This window comes from Ursus americanus, chromosome 7 (assembly GCF_024610735.1).
Source record: "Ursus americanus isolate L20-20 chromosome 7, mUrsAme1.1.p, whole genome shotgun sequence".
Taxonomy (NCBI): Eukaryota; Metazoa; Chordata; class Mammalia; order Carnivora; family Ursidae; genus Ursus; species Ursus americanus.
Window position 1 is genome coordinate 2,236,258 of NC_142133.1, and position 21,763 is coordinate 2,258,020.

The 21,763-nt window shown below is 39.4% G+C and overlaps 1 protein-coding gene across 14 annotated transcripts in view; it reads right to left on the reverse strand.

Annotated features, from left to right (window-relative positions):
- The window catches only part of CCDC138 (coiled-coil domain containing 138), a 188,832-nt gene that overhangs the window by 95,840 nt on the left and 71,229 nt on the right, over positions 1-21,763 (reverse strand). For all 14 annotated transcript variants that reach the window (XM_045771603.2, XM_087863224.1, XM_045771604.2 and 11 more), the window contains one exon: positions 6,046-6,162. In XM_045771603.2, coding sequence (XP_045627559.2) covers positions 6,046-6,162 — 117 coding nt within the window. The remainder of the gene's footprint in view (positions 1-6,045; positions 6,163-21,763) is intronic.

The window sequence follows — 21,763 nt, forward strand, 5'->3', positions numbered from 1 at the left end:
ATGAGCATGGAATATTTTTCCATCTTTTTGTGTTTTCTTCAATGTCTTTCAAGAGTGATCTGTAGTTTCTAGAATATAGGTCCTTTACGTCTCTGGTTAAGTTAATACAAGATGACATATGATTTTTGGTGCTATTGTAAATGGAATGGATTCCCTAATTTCTCTTTCTTCAGTCTCATTGTTCGTGTATAGTAATGCAACTGATTCTGAGCACTGATTTTGTATCCTGCCACATTACTGAATTCCTCTATAACTTCTAGTAGTTTGGGGGTGGAGTCTTTTGGGTTTTCCATATAGAGTATCTTGTCATTTGCGAAGAGAGACAGTCTGACTTCTTCTTTGCCGATTTGGATACCTTTTATCCCTTTTTATTGTCTGATTGCTGTTGCAAGGACATCTAGTACTATGTAGAATGATAATGGCGAGAGTGGGCATCCTTGTCGTGTTCCTGATCTTAAGGGAAAGGCTTCCAGCTTTTCCCCATTGAGAATGATATTTGCGGTAGGCTTTTCATAGATGGTTTTTATGAGATTGAGGAATGTACCCTCTATCCCTACACTCAAGGGTTTTAATCAGGAAAGGATGCTCTATTTTGTCAAATGCTTTTTCTGCATCAGTTGAGAGGATCATATGGTTCTCAGTCTCTTCTCTTATTAATGTGTCTATCACACTGATCGATTTGCGAATGTTGAACCACGCTTGCAGCCCAGGGATGAATCCCACTTGGTCGTGATGGATAATCCTGTTCATGTACTGTTGGATCCTATTAGCTAGGATCTTGTTGAGAATTTTGGCATCCATATTCATCAGGAATAATGGTCTGTAATTCTCCTTTTTGATGGGGTCTTTGCCTGGTTTGGGGATCAAGGTAATATTGGCCTCATAGAATGAGTTCGGTAGTTCTCCTTTTGTTTCTATTTTTTGAAACAGCTTCAGGAGAATAGGTATTATTTCTTCTTTGAATGTTTGGTAGAATTCCAATGTTTGGGGCAATCCGTCAGGTCCTGGACTCTTGTGTTTGGGGAGGTTTTTGATCACTGTTTCAATCTCTTCATAGTTAATCAGTCTGTTTAAACAATCAGTTTCTTCCTGTTTCAGTCTTGGTAGTTTATAGGTTTCCAGGAAGGCATCCATTTCTTCCAGGTTGTTTGATTTATTGGCATAAAGCTGTTGATAAAAGTTTCTAATGATCCTTCCTATTTCATTAGTGTTGATTGTGACCTCTCCCTTTTCATTCATAATTTTATTGATTTGGGTCATTTCTCTATTCTTTTGAATAAGTCTTGCCAGTGGTTTACCGATCTTATTAATTCTTTCAAAGAACCAGCTTCTGGTTCTGTTGATCTGCTCTACTGTGCTCCTGGTTTCTAATTCAGTGATCTCTGCTCTAATCTTGATCAACTGCTTTCTCGTGCGTGGGTTAGGCCTGTTCTTCTGTTCCAGCTCCAGCTTTCTTAGGTGAGAATATAAAAACTGCATTTTAGATTTTTCTATTCTTTTGAGTGAGGTTTGGATGGCTATGTATTTTCCCCCAGGACTGCCTTTGCAGTGTCCCATATGTTTTGGACCGTTTTGTTTTCATTCTCGTTCGTCTCCATCAATTGTTTAAATTGATTTTTAATTTCCTGGTTTACCCAATCATTCTTGAGCAGGATGGTTCTTAGTTTCCAAGTGTTTGAGTTTCTTCCAAATTTTTCCTTGTGACTGAGTTCCAATTTCAAAGCATTGTGGTTTGAGAATATGCAGGGAATAATTTCAGGCTTTTGGTATCGGTTGAGACCTGTTTTGTGACCCAGTATATGGTCTATTCTGGAGAACGTTCCTAGTGTATTAGAAAAGAATGAATATTCTGTTGTTCTGGGTTGTAGTGTTCCGTATATTTCTGTGAGGTCCATCTGGTCTGGTATGTCATTCAAAGCTCTTGTTTCTTTGTTGATTTTCTGCTTAGGTGATCTGTCTATTGCTGATAGTGGAGTGTTGAGGTCCCCTACTATTAACGTATTTTTATCTATATGTCTCTTTATTCTGGTTAAGACGTGGCTCCTGCAACTTGCTGCTCCCCTGTTGGGGGTGTAGATATTTATAACTGTCATATCCACTTGTTGGATACATCCTTTAACAATAATATAGTGCCCTTCTGTATCTCTAACTACAGTCTTTAGTTTAAAATCTAATTTGATATGAGAATTGCTACCCCAGCTTTTTTTTGAGGTCCACTGGCATGAAAAATGGTTTTCTATCCCTTCACTTCCAGTCTGAATGTATCTTTAGGCTCAAGATGAGTCTCTTGTAGACAGCAAATGGATGGGTCATGTCTTTTTATCCAATCTGCAACCCTGTGCCATTTTATGGGAGCATTTAGGCCATTCACATTGAGAGTGATTATTGAGACATATGATTTTAATGATGTCATGTTCCCTGTAAAGTCTTTGTTCCTACAGATTGTAAATTTCTGTTCTGTATCACTCTTGGGTCCATTTTACTTTTATAGAACCCCCCCTTAATATCTCCTGTAGGGCTGGTTTCATGGTTATGAATTTGGTCAGTGTCTGCTGATCCTGGAAGGCCCTTATCTCTCCATCAATTCCAAATGATAGCCTTGCTGGATAAAGGATCCTTGGCTGCATGTTTTTCTCGGATAGGGCTTTAAAAATATTCTTCCTAACCTTCCTCTCATTCCAGGTCTGTGTAGACAGGTCTAACGTTATTTTGATATTTTTGCCTCTGTACATGAGAAATTTCTTTGGCCTGGCCGCTCAATACTGTATCCTTGGATCTAATATTTGCGAATCACACTATGATGTGACGTGACGTGGCATAGGTTTGTTGTGGTTGAGCTTGGGAGGGGTCCTCTCTGCCTCTTGGACACGAATGCTTGTTTCCTTTGCTAGATTAGGGAAGTTTTCAGCTACAATTGGTTCAATTATCTCTTCTAGACCTCTGTTTTTCTCCACCCCCTCAGGGATGCTGATGATTCTGACATTGGAACGTTATTGAGTCAGTAATCTCCTGTAATCTACATTCTTGAGATTGGATTTTTTTTGAGCCAAGTTTCTGTTTTAACTTTCTCTTCTAGCATCCATCCTCCAATTCACTAATTTGTTCTCCTGCCTCATTTACCCTGGCCCTCAGAGCATCTAGTTTTGCCTGCATTTGAGTCATAGCATTTTTAATTACTGCCAGATTCGCTCTCATTTCCGCCCCTAGAGATTCTATATTCTCGTTAATGTTTTCGTTAACATTTTTTCTCAAGTCTACACATCATCTTGACCATTGTTACCCTGAACTCCCCTTCTGATAATTTGGTTATATCCATATCCAGCAGTTCTGTGGAAGAGGCTATACACTCATTATCTTTTCTTTGCTGGGGGGAGGGGGGGGATTTCTCCTTCTCGTCATTCTGATGAGGAGAGGTTGCGGGGTTGCCCAGAGCCCAAATTATTGACCAGGACCCAGGCAAGTGTGCACTTGTTTTATAGGGATCTTAGGGATGTGGGCTTCTTGATTTTTCAGCCTGCCTTCTGGGGGAGGGGCCTGCCACACTGATATTCAGGCAACCCTGTTTGGGTAGAGTCTCCCTGTCCCCTGAGAGGGGGGATGGGGATTGACACAATGTGAGCTGGTATTTCCGGGCTTTGTTCTCTGGCGGCTTTCCCTGGTGGTTTTCTGTGGCTCTTCTGAGAGAGCAGCAGTGGCCGAATCCTAGCCTCTGTCTCAGAACAGAGATCACAGTCTGCTCTCCACTGAGCTCTCTTGACCTCTTTAACTCTGTTTCTGTCGGTGCTGCTCAACCCTGCAGCATCCCCGGTTGTGTGCCCCATAGCCGCTCTCCCAGCTCTCACTTCCAGGGCCCGCGCTTCTCTGTCCTTTGTATTTCTAACACCGCCAGCCGCCCCAGGTTCACGAACGCACTCCTGAGCTCTCTGTTTCACTGTGGTTCGCATGCACTCTGGAGCGCCAGTTTTCAGTCTGGTCGCGCGCCCGCTCCCGAGCTCCCAGTTCGACGTTCCCCGGCTCACAGTCTCAGTCTGCTCTCTCGTGGGTGCTGGTCCGCGAGTCAGCCCGCTCCCCAGTGCAGGTGGCTACTGCTTCCCGGCGCCCGAGTGTGGCGGCTGCCTCCCCCTTCCGTTTATCTTCCGATATCTGTGCACGGATTCACGGCTCCCCGCTTCGTACCTCAATACTCAGCACTGGAGATGTTCATTTGTAGAGATCCAGATGTATCTTCCTGCGTCTCAGGCTGATTCCTTGAGTTTTCAGGATGGTCTGGTACATATCCAGCTGGACTCAAGGAGCAGCTAAAAAAGGGGACCCCTACTCTTCTACCATCTTTTTTCCGACCTCTAGGGCAAACTACTTTTAGTAACAAATTATTCTGTATGCTATAGAATATCTGGTGGTTACACACCATTATATTTTTGTAAGACCTCATAGAATGTAAAGCACTTAAGAGTGAATCCTAATGTATGTGAACTATGGACTTGGAGTGAAATGACATATCAATGTAGGTTCATCAATTCTAATAATTTGTAACAAATTCTGGTGCAGGAAGCTGATAGTGTGGGAGGAAGTATATATGTGGGGTCAAGGATTATATGGGAAATCTCTGTGTCCAATTTTGTTGTGAATCCTAATTTGCTCTAAAAAATAAAAGTCTGTATACATAAAAAAAGCAACATGAGGAATCTGGTGATTGAACTGTTGTTATTTTGACTATATCAATTTCAATATTATGGTTGTGATATTGTACTAGTTTTGTAAGCTGTTACCACTGGGGGAAATTGGGTTAGGGATGCAAGTGATTTCTCTGTATTAGTTCTTATTACTAAAAGTGAATCTACAATTATCTCGAAATAAAAAGCTTAATTTTAAAAAGTACATGCAATCAGATAATCGTTAGAACTAAAATATTAGAAATCCATCAATAAATGTTGAATAAACAAACGGACAGTGGCAAGAATGCTACTTTTCACTAGAAACGAAGATGCAGGCTGGCAGTACTGTCTAGAATAGCACATAGAGCAGGGTGCAATTTCTCAGCCTAGCCTTTTGTGACTGAGAGCAAGCATTCAGCGAACCATTTTCAGAAACCATAATACAAATCGCAAAATCAAGTTGTAAAAAGAAGACAGCAACATTACAAGATCCGATAATCCATATAACTTTGTTTAGTGAGACACACACTTAAGACCAATAAATTAAAAATGGGGGGAGATGGCGCACACGCACATGTGTGCTATACATGCTCACGTGGTTACTTGTGCACCACAGAGGCAAAATATTTGGGATACCACCTACGGAAAGATATTTTTCCTTAACCTTAACCAGCACACTACATCATAATCACATGACTTAATTAATACTACTTAATCACCAGTACTGCACTAAGTGGTTTAGCTGTGTGCTTCTCAAATTCCAAAGGACCAAGATTACACTACCCAAGCACAAATTTGTTTCTCTCAGTTAAGTAAATGAAAGCTATAACAGCATTTGTCAATACTAAATAGGGAAATAAAATTTTACAAAACTACTACAGCTCATAGCACAAATGATTACATATGCACGACATTAAATTTAAATTGAATGAACCCTATATGAATAGGTAACATGTATGGTTCATTTTATAAAATGCTGGAATAATTTTTCTGCTTTGATTAGGCTACTGTAAAAATCACCAGCCAATTTAGCTAGTGTACATTTACTGGCATTAACACAAGAAATCTTTAATTTCTATTACCTCCAGTAAAACATGAAAAATTGTAAGTTAAATAAGGGGGGAAACAGTGGTTTTAACAATAACCTAACAGAGCAATACTTATTATACAATTCTGAAACTCAAAAAACAATGCTACATATTAAATCGAACCTAGGGCATTGAAAAATAGTATTTATAAAAGAAGAAAGAGATAGTGAATAAAGCAAAGAAGGCAGGAAGTCCTGAAATATAACCAGAATAAAGAAAAAAAACCTATAAAAGAATAAAATCAAGAGAAATAATACTAAACAGAGTATCACTTAAAGATAAGACTCGTATTAAACAATTACCTGTGTTCCGGCATCTAGCTGTCTTAGAGACCAATATATAAATTTTACAAAAGGCTCATGAAGTTTGGTATTCACAAATGGCATCCACTGTAGCTGCTCTGTCATCACAGGCAAAAGCTAAAGATAAAATGATGGAAGTTATAAACGCACAGTAATGTTAGATGGAGAAAATCAATTACCACAATTTCCCAAAAATCTCTTTTTCTCAAGAGAAAAAAGTTCTGTAACAAAAATCCTCACTTTGAAACCATATGCAACACAATACAGGCATACACATTTGAAATTTTAAATACATACATCCTTTAACCCAGCAGGAGCACATCTAAGATTTTAAGGCAATGAACCTGTACAAACATATTCTCTGGACTTCAAATGGTTCAATAAAGTTACAATACATACATAACCATTAAAAATAGTAAAAGAATCTGTATTTAGATGATAAAAGCAGGTTACCAAAGAGCAAGTGTAATCAGATCCCATTTATATAAAATATCTATATGAATTTATGTTGAAAAAGATATGAAAGAATGTTTTTTAAAAATATTAGTAGTAGGGGCACGTGGTGGCTCAGTCAGTTAAGCGTCTGATCCTTGGTTTTGGTTCAGGTTATGATCTTAGGGTCGTGAGATTGAGCCCCACATGGGGCTCTGCCCTCAGCTTGAAGTTTGCTTGAGATTCTTTCTCTCCCTCTGCCCCTCCCCTCCACTTTCACCCCTGCTCACAAAGGTGGGTACACTTGTGCTATCTAAAAAGAATAAAAAATAAAAAATATAAATAATAGTAAAATTCTAGCAATTGAGGTAATATTTTCCTCTTAATATGTCTGTCCTGCATAAATATCTTAATAAAGTCAATCTGTAAAAATAATCAACTGTTTAAAAAAGATGTCTATGAACACTGCTTCAAAAGTATATCATTTTGCTAGATTTATTTTAAGACCATAAAGATATTCTAAGCCTTTGATGGAATACTACTACTTCTGGTACATTAGCCTAAGAAAAACACCTAAAATACACCCCTCCAAAAGCACAGGTACAAAAATATTTATTGTTACACTGTTTTTAAGAATAAAAATGCAGAGGTAACTTAATTACCTAGCAATAGGGAAATGATTAAGTCAAGTATAACTTGCTTATACTTATACAGGGAACTAAGCTTATGAACAAGAAAAATATAAATGATAAATTAAGTAAAAACAATGAAAGCTAGGATACAAAATCATATGCAATTAGACCACAGATATGATCAATAGGTATGGAAATATCTGGAAGGACATATTTGACCTTTCATAGTACCATCTAGGGACTACTGACCACTTCCTTCTTTTGAAATACTCATTGGCTTCTGTGACTTCAATTTCTCCTAGTTTTCCTTCTACTTCTCTAGTCACTATCAGTCTCTTTAGTTGGTTCACCGTCACTCACCTGGTCATTAAATGTTGGGATTCTTCCAATTTAGTACTAGCCTATACAGACTAATAAATCCCATATTTACATATCTCCATGCATATCTCTACATATCTCTTTACATCTCTCTCTGCTAAGCTCTGGTCCCTTATATCAAAACCTAACAAACACATCCATTTTGGCATCTCAAACTCAGCTTGTCCAGAATTTATCAGATTAAGGAGGCTCAAACCCAGATCTACTTCAGTAGACTACATCTAAGGTGAACAATGTGATGTCTTAATATATGCATGCATTGTGAAGTGACTACCATAACCAAGCTAATTAATATATCCACAGTTACTTTTTTTTCTTTAGGGGGGGTATGAATACTTGAAATCTTTGAGGTGTGAGGTGAGATCTCACTGTAGTTTTGTTTTGATCTGTACTTCTCGGATTATCAGTGATACTGATTTTTTCATATACCTATTGGCCATGTATATGTCTTCTTTGGAAAAATGTCTATTCATGGGGCATCTGGGTGGCTCAGTCAGCTGAGCACCCAATTCTTGATTTCAGCTCAGGTCATGATCTCAGGGTCATGGAATCAAGCCCCACATCGGGCTCCATGCTCAGCAGGGAGTCTGCTTGAGATTCTCTCTTTCCCCCTGCCCCTCCCACCTCCTCATGCATGTGCTGTCACTAAAATAAATAAATACATCAATCTTTCTAAAAAACGTCTATTCAGGTCTTTTACCCATTCTTTTAATCAGTTAAGTTTTAAATTTTGATAAAGCTCAATTTATCTTTTTTCTTTGGTTCCTTGTGCTTTCTGTGTCATATTTAAGAAAACATTACCAAATCCAATGGCACAATTTACTTGTATGTTTTTTTCAAAGAGTTTTGTACTTTTTACCTCTTATGTGTAGGCCTTGGATGCACTGTGAGGGTTCATTTCTGGATTCTCAATTCTATTCCCTTGATTTGTATATCTATCCTTACGCCAACATCACATTCTATTCATTACTGTATCTTTGCAGGAAAACTTAAAATCAGGAAGTGTGAGTCCTCCAACTCTGTCCTTTTTCAACCTTGTTTTGGATATTCTGGCTCCCTGGCATTTCCCTATGAATTTCAGGATGAGGTTATTAATTTCTGGCAAGAAGCCAGCTGGATTTTATAATAAGGGTTGCACCGAATATGTAGATCAGTTTAGGAAGTATTAGCATGCTAAGTCTTCTAATCCATGAATAAGGATGTCATTTGATTTTAATTACATCGTTTAAATTTCTTTCACCAATATTTTAGTTTTCAGAGCATGAGCTTCACACTTCTTTTGAAAACCTGATTCCTAAGTATTTTATTCTTTTTGGTGTCACTGAAAATGAAATTATTTTCTTAAATTCATTTTCAAATTGTTCATTGCTAGTGTATAAATACACAATTGATTTTTTGAATACTGAACTTGTATCCTCTAACCTTAATTTGTGTATTAGTTTTAGTAGTTTTTTAGTGAATCCTTAGGTTTTTATATAAACAAGATTATGTCATCTGCAAATAGTTTTACTTTCTTTCTACTCTGGATGCCTTTATTTCATTTTCTTGACTAACTGCCCTGGCTATAACCTCCAGCACAATGTTGAATAGAAGAGGTGAAAGTAAGTCTTATTCCTAATTTTAGAGAGAAAGCATACAGTTTTTCATCATTAAGTATGATGTTAGCTGTGGAGGTTTTGTAGATACGCTTTATCAGGTTAAGGAAGTTCTCTTTTATCTCTAGCATTTCACTCCTTTTATCACAAAGGTATGTTGGATTGTCAAATGCTTTTTCTGTATCTACTGAGAAAATCATGTGATTTTTGTCTTTATTCTACTGATATCATGTATTACATGAGTTGATTTCTGGAGGTTAAGTCAACCTTACATTCCTGGGATAAAATACACTTTCTGTTATGGTATATAATTCTTTTTATATGTGGCTGGATTCGATTTGCTTGTATTGGATTGAGGATTTTTGTGTCAGTAATCAAAAGAGATTGGTTTCTAGTGTTCTTGTGATATATTTGGCTGGTTTTGTTATCATGGTAATACTGGCCTCATAAAATGAATCGGTAAGTGTGGGACCCTTCTCTATTTTTGATAAGAGTTTGTGAAGAATTTTTGTTAATTTTTTTTTTAAAGATTTTATTTATTTATTTGACAGAGATAGAGACTGCCAGAGAGAGAGGGAACACAAGCAGGGAGAGCGGGAGAAGAAGAAGCAGGCCCACAGCAGAGGAGCCTGATGTGGGGCTCGATCCCACAACGCCGGGATCACGCCCTGAGCCAAAGGCAGATGCTTAACCGCTGTGCCACCCAGGCGCCCCAATTTTTGTTAATTTTTTAAATATCTGATTCACCAGTGAAGCCATTTCACCAAAGAAGGCCTTTTGTTTGTAGGTAGTCTTTTGATTAATTTAATCTCCTAACTTGTTACGGATCAATTTAACGTTCCTATTTCCTCCTCAGTCATTTTTGATAGTTTCTGTCTCTCTGGGAATTTGTCACGTATCTATTTTATTAGCCTATGATTAATCACAGTATTTCCTTATAAACCTTTTTACAGGCTGATACTGTCTCCACTTTTATTCCCAATTTTAGTAATCTTGGTTTGGTCTCTCTTCACTTGGCCAATCTAGCTAAAGGTTTGTCAAGTTTCGGAACCTTTGCAAAGAACCAACTTTCAGTTCTGCTGATTTTCTCTACTGGTTTTCTGCTCTTTATTTCACTAACTTCTGCTCTACTCTTTAGCACTTCTTTCCTGCTGGCTTTAGGACACTATTCCAGTGTCTTCTGGTAGAATGTTAAATTACTGAGAATTCAGTTCATCTTTTCTAAGGTAGGCATATGCAGCTACACATTTCCCTCTAAGTATTGTTCTAGCTGTATCCCATGCATTCTGGTACATGTGTTTTCTTTTTTCTTTTTTTTATCTTGCTTTCTAATTTCCCTTGTGATTACTTCACTGGCCAGTTGTTTACTTAGGCATATATTATTTAATTTCCATATATTTGTGATTTTCTCAGATTTCATTGTTACTGATTTCTAATTTTCATTTCAGTGTGGTCAGAAAACATACTTTTTATAATTTATTAAGGTTTGTTTTATGGCCTGGCATATAGGCCAGGCTGGAGAACATTCCAGGTGCACTTGAGAGGAATGTATATTCTGCAATTGTTGAATAGAGGCTTCTGTGGATAGATTTCCATAGAGCTTTGTTAGATTCTAACCTGAACTAAATATAAAAAAATATTTGGGGGCCACCTGTGGAAATCTGTATATGGACGAGTTATTAAATATTTTAGTAAGACCCCTAAACCTCCACAATTTTTTAGGGAGATTGTTGCATTCCGAATATTTATAACAGAAATTATTACTTCAAATTTGGTATTTTAATAGGCTAGAAATTCTAGGTTACTTTTCTTCTAGAATCAATACACACAGGGAAACAATACTTAAAGCTTCACTCTGGGTCTCTAACAGCTTCCCAAAAAATCAATGAACTTTAAAAGTATAGAATTAAGGGGCACCTGGGTGGCTTGGTAGGTTGGGAGTCTGCCTTCGGCTCAGGTCATGATTCCAGAGTCCTGGGATCAAGTCCTGCATCGGGTTCTCTGTGGAGTGGGGAGCCTGCTTTTTCCTCTGGCTCTGCCTCTCTGTCTCTCATGAATAAATAAATAAAATAAAATAAAATAAAAAAAACGAAAGCATAGAATCAAGATGTTATAAGCAGTTATTCTTAAATACACAAAACAGTCAATTAAGCATTCAAGATCTATGTAGAAATAATAGCTAGTGCACAGAAAACACATGGTAATGAAAGACCTGACAGGAAATCCATTGATACCAAATGTGTTAGTCCTAAAGAAAGCTCAGTAATTCCTGTAATAATTTTTTTGCATGCCAACCTTCAGCCTTTCAACATGGAAAAAATATCCACATTTATCCTATATTAAGGATAATAGGAATTTAACAGATATTTGTGAGGTAAAGTAAAAGATAAAACAGATGATCCTCTAATGGATGAATGGATGAATGGACCGATACAGATGGAGAGATATGGCTTTCTTAGGGACTTGTACTTATGACAATCTTAGCTACCATATAAGTTTCAGAGCTATTTTTATTTATTTATATATTTTTAAAATATTTTATTTATTAGAGAGAGAGTGAGAGAGAGAGAGAGAATGCACGCACACAAGTGGGGGGAAGGGAGCAGCGGGACAGGGAGAAGCAGACTTCCCACTTAGCAGGAAGCCCGACATGGGGCTAGATCTCAGGGCTCCAGGATCACAACCTGAGCCAAAGGCAGACACTTAAATGACTGAGCCACCCAGGCACTCCTTCAAAGCTATTTTAAACAATCATTTCATACTCTATTACTATTTTAACTGTGCAGTCTAGAATAGACTTTTGTATATCATTGAAACTTGAATTTTAATATCTTAGTGGATAACGAATTCTACCAACTTTAAAGAAAATTCTGATTGACAAAGGCAACAAAGGATGAGTAGCTAACTACTCATGGAAAACTGTATTGATGCTTATAACCTTTATAGAGATTTATTTCAATTTTGTTTTTCATCACGGATTACTAGAGACAAGACAGTAAAAAGTACACGCACTAAATTCCAAATCTGCTATTTCCTTCACAGACATGTAAAATAATAAAATCTCAAAACTCTCTTAATACTGCTCGTAAAACTGGCATAATAGCTGCACTGATTATCTCACAACAATTGCTGTGAGGGTTATATGAAAAAATATATGTGGAAGGATTTTTAAACTAGGTGGTAAGTAGGTGATCCAAAGGAAAACGGTGGAATGGGAACATCCTGAGCTCACCTTCTCCCACCCACATCAAAGTAACAGCTACATCTTTGCAACTCACTATGCAAACAGCCTGAAGACTGGAAGAATAGACCTTCCACAGTTAACTGTACAGAAGAGGTGATTTCAAAAAGGGTAGGAGGGGCAGGGATGTGGCTGGAAAACAAAACCCAGGTAAGACTAACCACAAATGGGAGGGACATTACAAGCACAAAGAAGTGAGAGGATCAGACTCCACAGCAGGCACCCCAGGCACTGGGGACTCGCACTGGAAGAATGGAGAGAGGAGTCCCGATAACATGTGGCTTTGAAAACCAGTGGGGCTGAACTTTGGGAGCTTTCAAAATCAGCCAGGCTTAACTCCGGGTATTTTAAAAATCAGCAGGCTTAACTCTGGGAGAGCCAGAGGGCAATAGAAAACTGAGTCCCCACCCTTAAAGAGCCAGCATAATAAATAATTCCAGCCCCAAGACACAGCACAGAAGCAGCAGTTTAAAAAACACCTGGGGTTAATGTAAAGAAGATTTATTTACTTATCTAAGAAGGTGTAGTGGAGAGGCAGGGATCTTCAGATTCCCCCAAGAGCAAAAGTGCCAGGAGGCACCATTCCTCTTCCTTCCCCCAGACGAGATAGCCAGACACTTGCGGGAGCCAGGGCTAAAACTCTCCATCTATCTTGCTAACATTACATGCCTCATGCCAGCCCAGTGATCCCCTACAAACCTGCCCCATCCAACATAACACCTCACCAGGCATCCATCCAAACCTGCTCCAGCCCCACCCACACCCTGCAAGCAGCCCCAGCAGGGATGGCAACCACTCCAAAATGACTCTTGCGCTGGGGAGGAGAGATAACCCCACACACCAGCTCGCCCACAGTTCCAGCAGCTGAGTGTTTAAGCTGGCTACACAGGGAGAAAGCCCTGCCACTGGGTACAATGGCACCTACGGTAGAGAAGCTAAGTGCAGAATGTAGTCCGACTGCCAGCTCCACACACCAAGGAAAGCCTCTTAGTTGGCCCTGCTGGGAGAAAGTAATTCTGCTCAGTGCCCTGCAACTGCAGCTGAGAAGCTAACTGTAGACAGCTAGCCTGACTGCTGGCACCACCCACCTACAAACCCATGGCAGCCTCAGACAAGCCCCTGAATGGCACAAAAACCAAATCCTGCTCAGTATGCCAACAGCAAGCAAAGCAGGATCACTGCAGCCAAATGGGCTGAAGGCTCAGACAAAACAGGAGGGCGCAAGCAGCCCACAAAGGAGACACTTCTGGAGTACCTGGTTCTGTGACCAGGTGCATGGTGCTACAGGGCACCACAGGACCTCTTCTACACCATTCAAAATGAAATGACACTGCTAACCTACCCAATACATAGAAAAAACACAGAGAGTTTTTTTGAGGAGACAAAGAAATATGTCCCAACTGAAAGAACAGGACAAAACCACAGCAAGAGAGCAAAGGGAAAGAGATAAATAATATGCCTGATAAAGAATTCAGAGTAATGACCAAAAAGATACTCACCGAACTTGAGAAAAGAGTGTATGAATTCAGTGAGAACTTCGAAAAATACATAGAAGATAAAAAACAAAACAGTAAGAGATGAAGAATTCAATAGCTGAAATAAAAAATATATGAGAGGTAATCAGTAGTAGGTTACAGTAGGCAGAAAAACAGATCAGCAATCTAAAAGAGTAATGAAAAGCAACCAGACTGAACAGCAAATAGTAGTAATAATAATAATAATAACAATAATAATAAATGAGAGGAGGTTAAGAAAACCAGTGACATCAAGCATATTAATATTTGCATTATATGGATCCCAGAAGAAGAGAGAGAGAAGGGGGCAGAAAACTTATTTGAAGAAATAATAGCTGATAACTTCTCAAATCTGGGGAAGAAAACAGACATCCAAATCCAGGAAGCAAGGAGAGCCCCTATCAAGATTAAGCCAGTAAGATCCACACCAAGACACAGAGTAAAATGGCAAAATGTGATAATAAAGAGAAATCTTTCAAAAGCAGCAAGAGAAAACAGTTACATACGAGGGAAGCCCTATAAGTCTATCAGTGGATTTTTCAGCAGAAACCTTGTAGGCCAGAGGAGTGGCATGCTATATTTGAAGAACTGAAAGGGAAAAAACCTGCAATCAAGAATACTCAGGGAAAGATAGAGAGTTTCCAAGGCAAACAAAAGTTAAAGGAGTTCATCACCATGAAATCAGCCTTACAAGAAATACTGAAAGGAATTCTTTAAGTGGAAAGAAAAGGCCATAACAAGAAGTAAATTATGAAAGTAAAAAATTTCACAGATAACAGCAAACATTTAGTAAAGACAGTAAATTAGTCACCTGTAAAGCCAATATGGAAGCTAAAAAACAAAAGGAGTAAAATCAATTATATCTATAAAAATCAATGAGAGGATACACAAAATAGAAAGATGTAAAATATGACATCATATACATAGAACGTGGAAGGGAGATAAAAATTTAGTGCTTTCAGAATGTGCTCAAACTTAACCAACCACCAACTTAATACAGACTGCTATATACCTAAGATGTTATATATGAACCTACCAGTAACCACATATCATAAACCTGTAATAGATAGACAAAAAAATAAAGAGAAAGGAATCCCAGCATAATACTAAAGAAAGCCATCAAGTTACATAGAAGAGAGCAAGAGAAGAAAAAAGGAACAGAAAAGAACTACAAAAACAACCAGAAAAAAAATTTAAAAATATCAAATTAAGTACATACCTATCAGTAATTACTTTAAATGTAAATGAACTCGATGCTCCAATAAAAAGACAGAGGGTGTCTGAATGGATAAAAAAACAAGACTTATCTATACGATGCCTACAAGAGACTCACTTCAAACCTAAGAATACATATAGACTGAAAGTGAAGGGCTAGAGAAACCACGCAAATAGAAGAGAAAGAAAAGCTGGAGTAGCAATACTTATATCAAACAAAATAGACATTAAAACAAAGATTGTAACAAGAGGCAAAGAAGGGTACTACATAATGATAAAAGGAACAATCCAATAAGGAAGATATAAAATTGTATATTATCAATATACCTACCATAGGAGCAAACAAACAGAGGAAGCAATTATTAACAGACATGAAGGGAGAAATCGACAGAAATAAAATAGTAGGAAACTTTAACAACCAACTTAGAAAATGGACAGATTGACCACAAAGAAAATCAACAAGGAAACAGTGGCTTTGAATGACACGTTAGACCAGATGGACCTAATATATACAGACAGATAACATTCCATTCAAAAACAGCAGAATATATATTCTTTTCAAGTGCACATGTAACTATCTCCAGGGCAGACCACATGTTGGGTACAAAACAAGTCTCAATAAATTTAAGAAGGCTGAAATTATACCAAGCATCTTTTCTAACCACAATGGTAGGAAACTAGAAATTAATTACAAGAAAAAATTTGGAAGGAACACAAAAACATGCAGGCAAAACAACATGCAAATAAACAATGAGTGACTGAACCAAGAAATCAAAGAGGAAATAAAAAATACATGGAGACAAATGAAAATGAAAACACAACAGCCAAAAATCGTTAGAATGCAGCAAAAGTCGTTCTAAGTGGAAGTTAATACAACCTCAAAAACCAACAAGAAAAGAAATCTCCAATAAACGACTTAACACCTAAAAGAGCTAGAAAAAAAAAAAATAAAGCCCAAAGCTAGAAGGGAGGAAATAATAAAAATAAGAGCAAAAATAAACAAAATAGAGATTTAAAAATAATAAAAAGATCAATGAAACCAAGAGCTGGTTTTTTGAAAAAATAAACAGAATTGATAAACCTTTAGCCAGACTCATTAAGAAAAACAGAACTCAACAGAAGAGTAGAAATAAAGCAAACATGAAAGAAGTATGAAGGATTATAAGAGAATATTATGAAAAAATATATGCCAACAAATCAATCTACAAGAAATGGATAAATTCCCAGAAATATATAACTTTCCAGAACTGAATCAGGAAGGAATAGGAAATTTGAAAAGACCAATTACAAGTAATAAAACTGAATCAGTAATCCAAACACTTCCAACAAACAAAAGTCCAGGACCAGATGGGTTCACAGGCAAATTCTACCAAACATTTAAGGAAGTTAATACCTATTTTTCTCAAACTAGTAAAAAAACAAAACAAAACAAAAAAACGATGAAAAAACTTCATTCCACAAGACCAGCATTATCCTGACACGAAAACTGGACAAAAACACAACACAAAAAGAGAACTACAGGCCAGTATCTTTCATGAACATAGATGCAAATATCCTCAATAAAATACTAGCAAACCAAAATCAGCAATACATTAGAAAAATCATTCACCACAATTAAGTAGGATTTATCCCAGGAATGCAAAAGTGGTTCAATATATGCAAACCAATCAATATGATACACCACACTAACAAGAGAAAGGATAAAAACCACATGATTGTCTCCACAGACTCAAAAAAGGCATTTGACAAAATATGACATACATTCATGATAAAACCTTTCAACAAAGTGGGTTTATAGGAACATGCTTCAACATAATAAAGGCAATATATGACAAATCCAAAGCTAACACGGTCAACGTGAAAAACTTAAAACTCTTCCTTTAAGATCAGGAACAAGAAAAGGATGTCCACTCTCACCACTTTTATTCAACATAGTACTAGAAATGCTACTTGCAACAATCAAACAAGAAATAAAAGGCATCAAAATTGGTCAGGAAGAAGTTAAACTGTCACTAAAGGTTCCATCAAAACCTATTACAACTGATAAATGAATTCAGTAAAGTTGCAGGATACAAAATTAATATGCAGAAATAGGTTGCATTTCTATAAACTAATAATGAAGAAGTGGAAAAACAGATGAAGAAAACAATCTAATTTATAATTGCACCAAAAAGAAAATACCTAAGAATAAACTTAACCAAGGAGGTTAAAGACCTGTACTCTGAAAACTATAAAACAATGATGAAAGAAACTAAAGACTACCCAAACAAATGGAAAGATATTCTGTGCTCATTTACTGTTAAAATTAAATATTGTTAAAATGTCCAGATTACCCAAAGCATTCTAACATTCAATGCAATCCATATCAAAATACCAACGGCACTGAGGGAGGAAAAAAGATGTCGGAGGAGTAGGGGACCCTTTTTTAGCTAGTCCCCTGAATCAAGCTGGATATCTACCAGACCATCCTGAACTCGGGCGAAATCAGCCTGAGATGTAAGAAAATACATCTGGATCTCGACAAACGAATATCTCCGGTGCTGGCTATCAAGGTAAGAAGCAGGGAGCCGAGAGTCTGCAAGTAGATACTGGAAGATAAACGGAAGGGGGAGGGAGGCACCGCACTCGGGTGCCAGAAAGCAGAACCCTCCTGCGCTAGGGAGCAGGCCGGATGCGCGGACCGGTAGCTGCAGGTAAACCACACTGAAACAGGGAGCTCGGGAGCACGCACTCGAACCAGACTGAAAACGGGAGATCAGTAGCGCGTGCGGGAACAGGGGCAGCTGGCAGTGTTAGAAGCACAAAGGGTGGAGATGAGCTGGCACTGGGAGCGAGGACTGGGTGATTGGCTGTGGGGAGCACAACAGCGGACGCTGCGGGATTTTAGCAGCACTGATAGAAATGGAGTTAGAGTGGCCAGGAGAGCTCAGTGAAGAGCAGACTGAGATCTCTCTGTTCTGAGACAGAGACCTGGATACAGTCACTGCTGCTCTGACCCTCTAAAGAGTCACAGAAAGCCGCGTGGGAAACCCTCCAGAGAACAAAAGCCCAGAAAAACCAGTTCTCACTGTGCCCATCCCTCCCCCTCCACGGGGGACAGGGCAACTCTACCCAAACAGGGTTGCCTGAGTATGAGCTCGGTAGGCCCCTCTCCCAGAAGGCAGGCTGAAAAAACAAGAAGCCCACAATCCTAAGGTCCCTATAAAACAGGTGCATCTTGCTTGGGTCCTGGTCAATAATGCGGGCTCTGAACATCGCGGCAAACACACCTCATCAGAATAAGGAGGAGGAACCCGCAAGAAAGGAATAAAACAGAGACTGTGGCCTCTGCGGCAGAAAAAATGGATAAGGATATAACCAAATTGGAGGAAATGGATTTCAGAGTAACAATGGTCAAGATGATGTGTAGGCTTGAAAAAAATATTAATGAAAATACAGAATCTCTAAGGGCAGAAATGAGAGCAAATTTGGCGGAAAGTAAGAATGCTATGAATCAAATGCAGTCTAAACTGGATGTTCTGAGGGCCAGGGTAAATGAGGCAGAAGAACAAATTAGTGAGCTGGAGGATGAGATGATAGAAAAGAAGGAAAAAGAGCCATCATGGGGGAGCCTGGGTGGCTCAGTTGTTAAGTGTCTGCCTTTGGCTCAGGGCATGATCCCAGAGTCCTGGGATTGAGCCCCACATCAGGCTCCCTGCTCCACTGGGAGCCTGCTTCTTCCTCTCCCACTCCCCCTGCTTGTGTTCCCTCTCTCGATGGCGGTCTCTCACTCTCTGTTAAATAAATAAATAAAATCTTAAAAAAAAAAAAAAAAAGAAAGAAAAAGCCATGGTTTAAGAAACTGCACTAACAAGAAATAAAACTACGGGAGATTACTGACTCAATGAAATGTGCCAGTGTCAGAAGAATCAATATCCCTGAGGAGGTGCTGAAAGAGAGAGGTCAAGAAGAGATGTATGAATGAACTGTACCTAAGAACGTCCCTAATCTGGTGAAGGAAACAAGCATTCATGTCCAAGAGGCAGAGAGGACCCCTCCCAAGATCAATGAGAACAGACCAATACCAGGTCACATCATAGTGCATTTCACAAATCTTAGATCCAAGCATAAAATCTTGAAAGCTGCCAGGGGGGAGAGAATCCTCCCCTAAAGAGGGGAGGAATCAGAATAATGTCAGACCTGTCTACAGAGACCTGGCAAGCCAGAAAAAGCTGGCAAGACATATTCAGAGCACTAAGTGAGAAGAACATGCAGCCAAGGATTCTTTATCCAGCAAGACTGTCATTCAGAATGGCTGGAGAGACAAGGACCTTCCAAGAGGCGCAGAAACTGAAAGAATATGTGACCTCCAAGCCAGCCCTACAAGAAATATTAAGGGGGTTCTATAAAAGAAAAAAGGATGCCAAGAGTGATACAGAACAGAAATTTACAGTCGATAGAAACAAAGACTTCACAGGCAACATGACATCATTAAATTCATCTCTCTCAATAATCACTATCAATGTGAATGGCTTAAATGTTCCCATTACACGCCACAGGGTTGCAGATTGGATAAAAAGCATGACCAATCCATATGCTGTCCAGAAGAGACTCATTTTGAACCTAAAGATACATTCAAACTGAAAGTCAAGGGATGGAGAACCATTTTTCATGCCAATGGACCTCAAAAGAAAGCTGGGGTAGCAATTCTCATATCAGACAAAGTAGATTTTAAGCTGAAGACTGTAGTCAGAGATGCAGAAGGATACTATATTATTTTTGAAGGGTGTATCCAACTAAGACGATCTAACAATTATAAATATCTATGACCCAACAGGGGACCAGCTAATTACACAAGCCAACTCTTAATGAGAATAAAGAGACATAAAGAAATAATACATTAATAGTAGGGGACCTCAAGACTCCACTATCAGCAATAGACAAATCACCTAAGCAGAAAATCAACAAAGAAACAAGAGCTTTGAATGACACACAGGAACCAGTTGGACCTCATAGATATATACAGAACGCTACACCCTAGAACAACAGCGTACTCATTCTTTTCGAATACACATGGAACTTTCTCTAGAACAGACCATATACTGGATCACAAAACAGGTCTCAACCGACCAAACTCTGAGATTATTCCCTGCATTTAATCAGACCACACTGCTTTGAAACTGGAACTCAATCACAAGGAAAAATCTGGAAGAAACTCAAACACTTGGAACCTAAGAACCGTCCAGCTTAAGAATGACTGGGGAGGGGAGGAGTTAAGATGGCAGAGGAGTAGGGGACCCCTTTTTCATCTGGTCCCCTGAGTCGAGCTGGATAGATACCACACCAACCAGAACATCCACGAAATCAGCCTGAGACGCAGGAAGATACATCTGGATCTCTTCAAATGAACATCTCCAGCACTGAGTATTCAGGTACGAAGCGGGGAGCCATGAAACTGCACACAGATATCGAAAGATAAACGGAAGGGGGAGGGAGCCGCCGCGATCGGGCGCCAGGAAGCAGTAGCCACCTGCACTGGGGAGTGGGCGGACTCGCGACCCGGCACCCGTGAGAGAGGAGACTGAGACTGTGAGCCTGGGAACGCGCGTGACCACTCTGAGGGCCAGAGCTTCAGAGCGCCTGCAAGCCACACTGAGGGGAAGCTCCAGAGCACGCGGGGGCGGCTGGCGGCTGGCGGTGTTAGAAACAAAAAGGACAGAGATGCGCCAGCCCTGGAAGTGAGGGCTGGGACGCAGCGTGTGGGGAGCACATCTCGGGACACTGCAGGGTTGAGCAGCACCAACAGAAATAGAGTTAAAGTGGCCAGAACATCAGTGCAGAACGGTCTGCAATCGCTCTGTTCTGAGACAGAGGCTGAGATTCAGCTACTGCTGCTCTGACTCTCAGAAGAGGCACAGCAAACCGCGAGGGAAAGCCGCCAGAGAACAAGAACCTGGAAATACCAGCTCACAGTATGCCCATCCTCATCCCCCCTCCCAGGTGACACGGAGACTCTACCTAAACAGCGTTGCCAGAGTATCGGTGCGGCAGACCCTCCACCAGAAGGCAAGCTGAAAAATCAAGAAGCCCATATCCCTAAAGTCCCTATAAAACAAGTGCACACTGCATGGGTCCTGGTCTACATTTAGGGCTCTGGGCAACCCCACAACCTCTCCTCATCAGAATGACGAGAAGGAGAAATCCCCCCCAGCAAAGAAAAGACAATGAGTCTGTGGCCTCTGCCACAGAACTAATGGATATGGATATAACCAAATTATCAGAAATGGAATTCAGAGTAACAACGGTCAAGATGATGTATAGAATTGAAAAAAGTACTAACGATAATGTTAATGAGAATATAGAATCTCTAAGGGCAGAAATGAGAGCGAACCTGGCAGAAATTAAATATACTATGAGCCAAATGCATGCAAAACTAGAGGCTCTGATGGCTAGGGTGAATGAGGAAGAAGAACGTATCAGCGAATTGGAGGATGGGTTAGTAGAAGAGAAAGCTAAAACACAATCTGGACTCAAAAAAACCCATTCCCAAGAATGTAGGTTATGGGAGATAACTGACTCAATGAAACGATCCAATGTCAGAATCATCGGCATCCCCGAGGGGGTGGAGAAAAACAGAGGTCTAGAAGAGATATTTGAACAAATTGTAGCTGAAAACTTCCCTAATCTAGCAAGGGAAACAAGCTTTCGTGTCCAAGAGGCAGAGAGGACCCC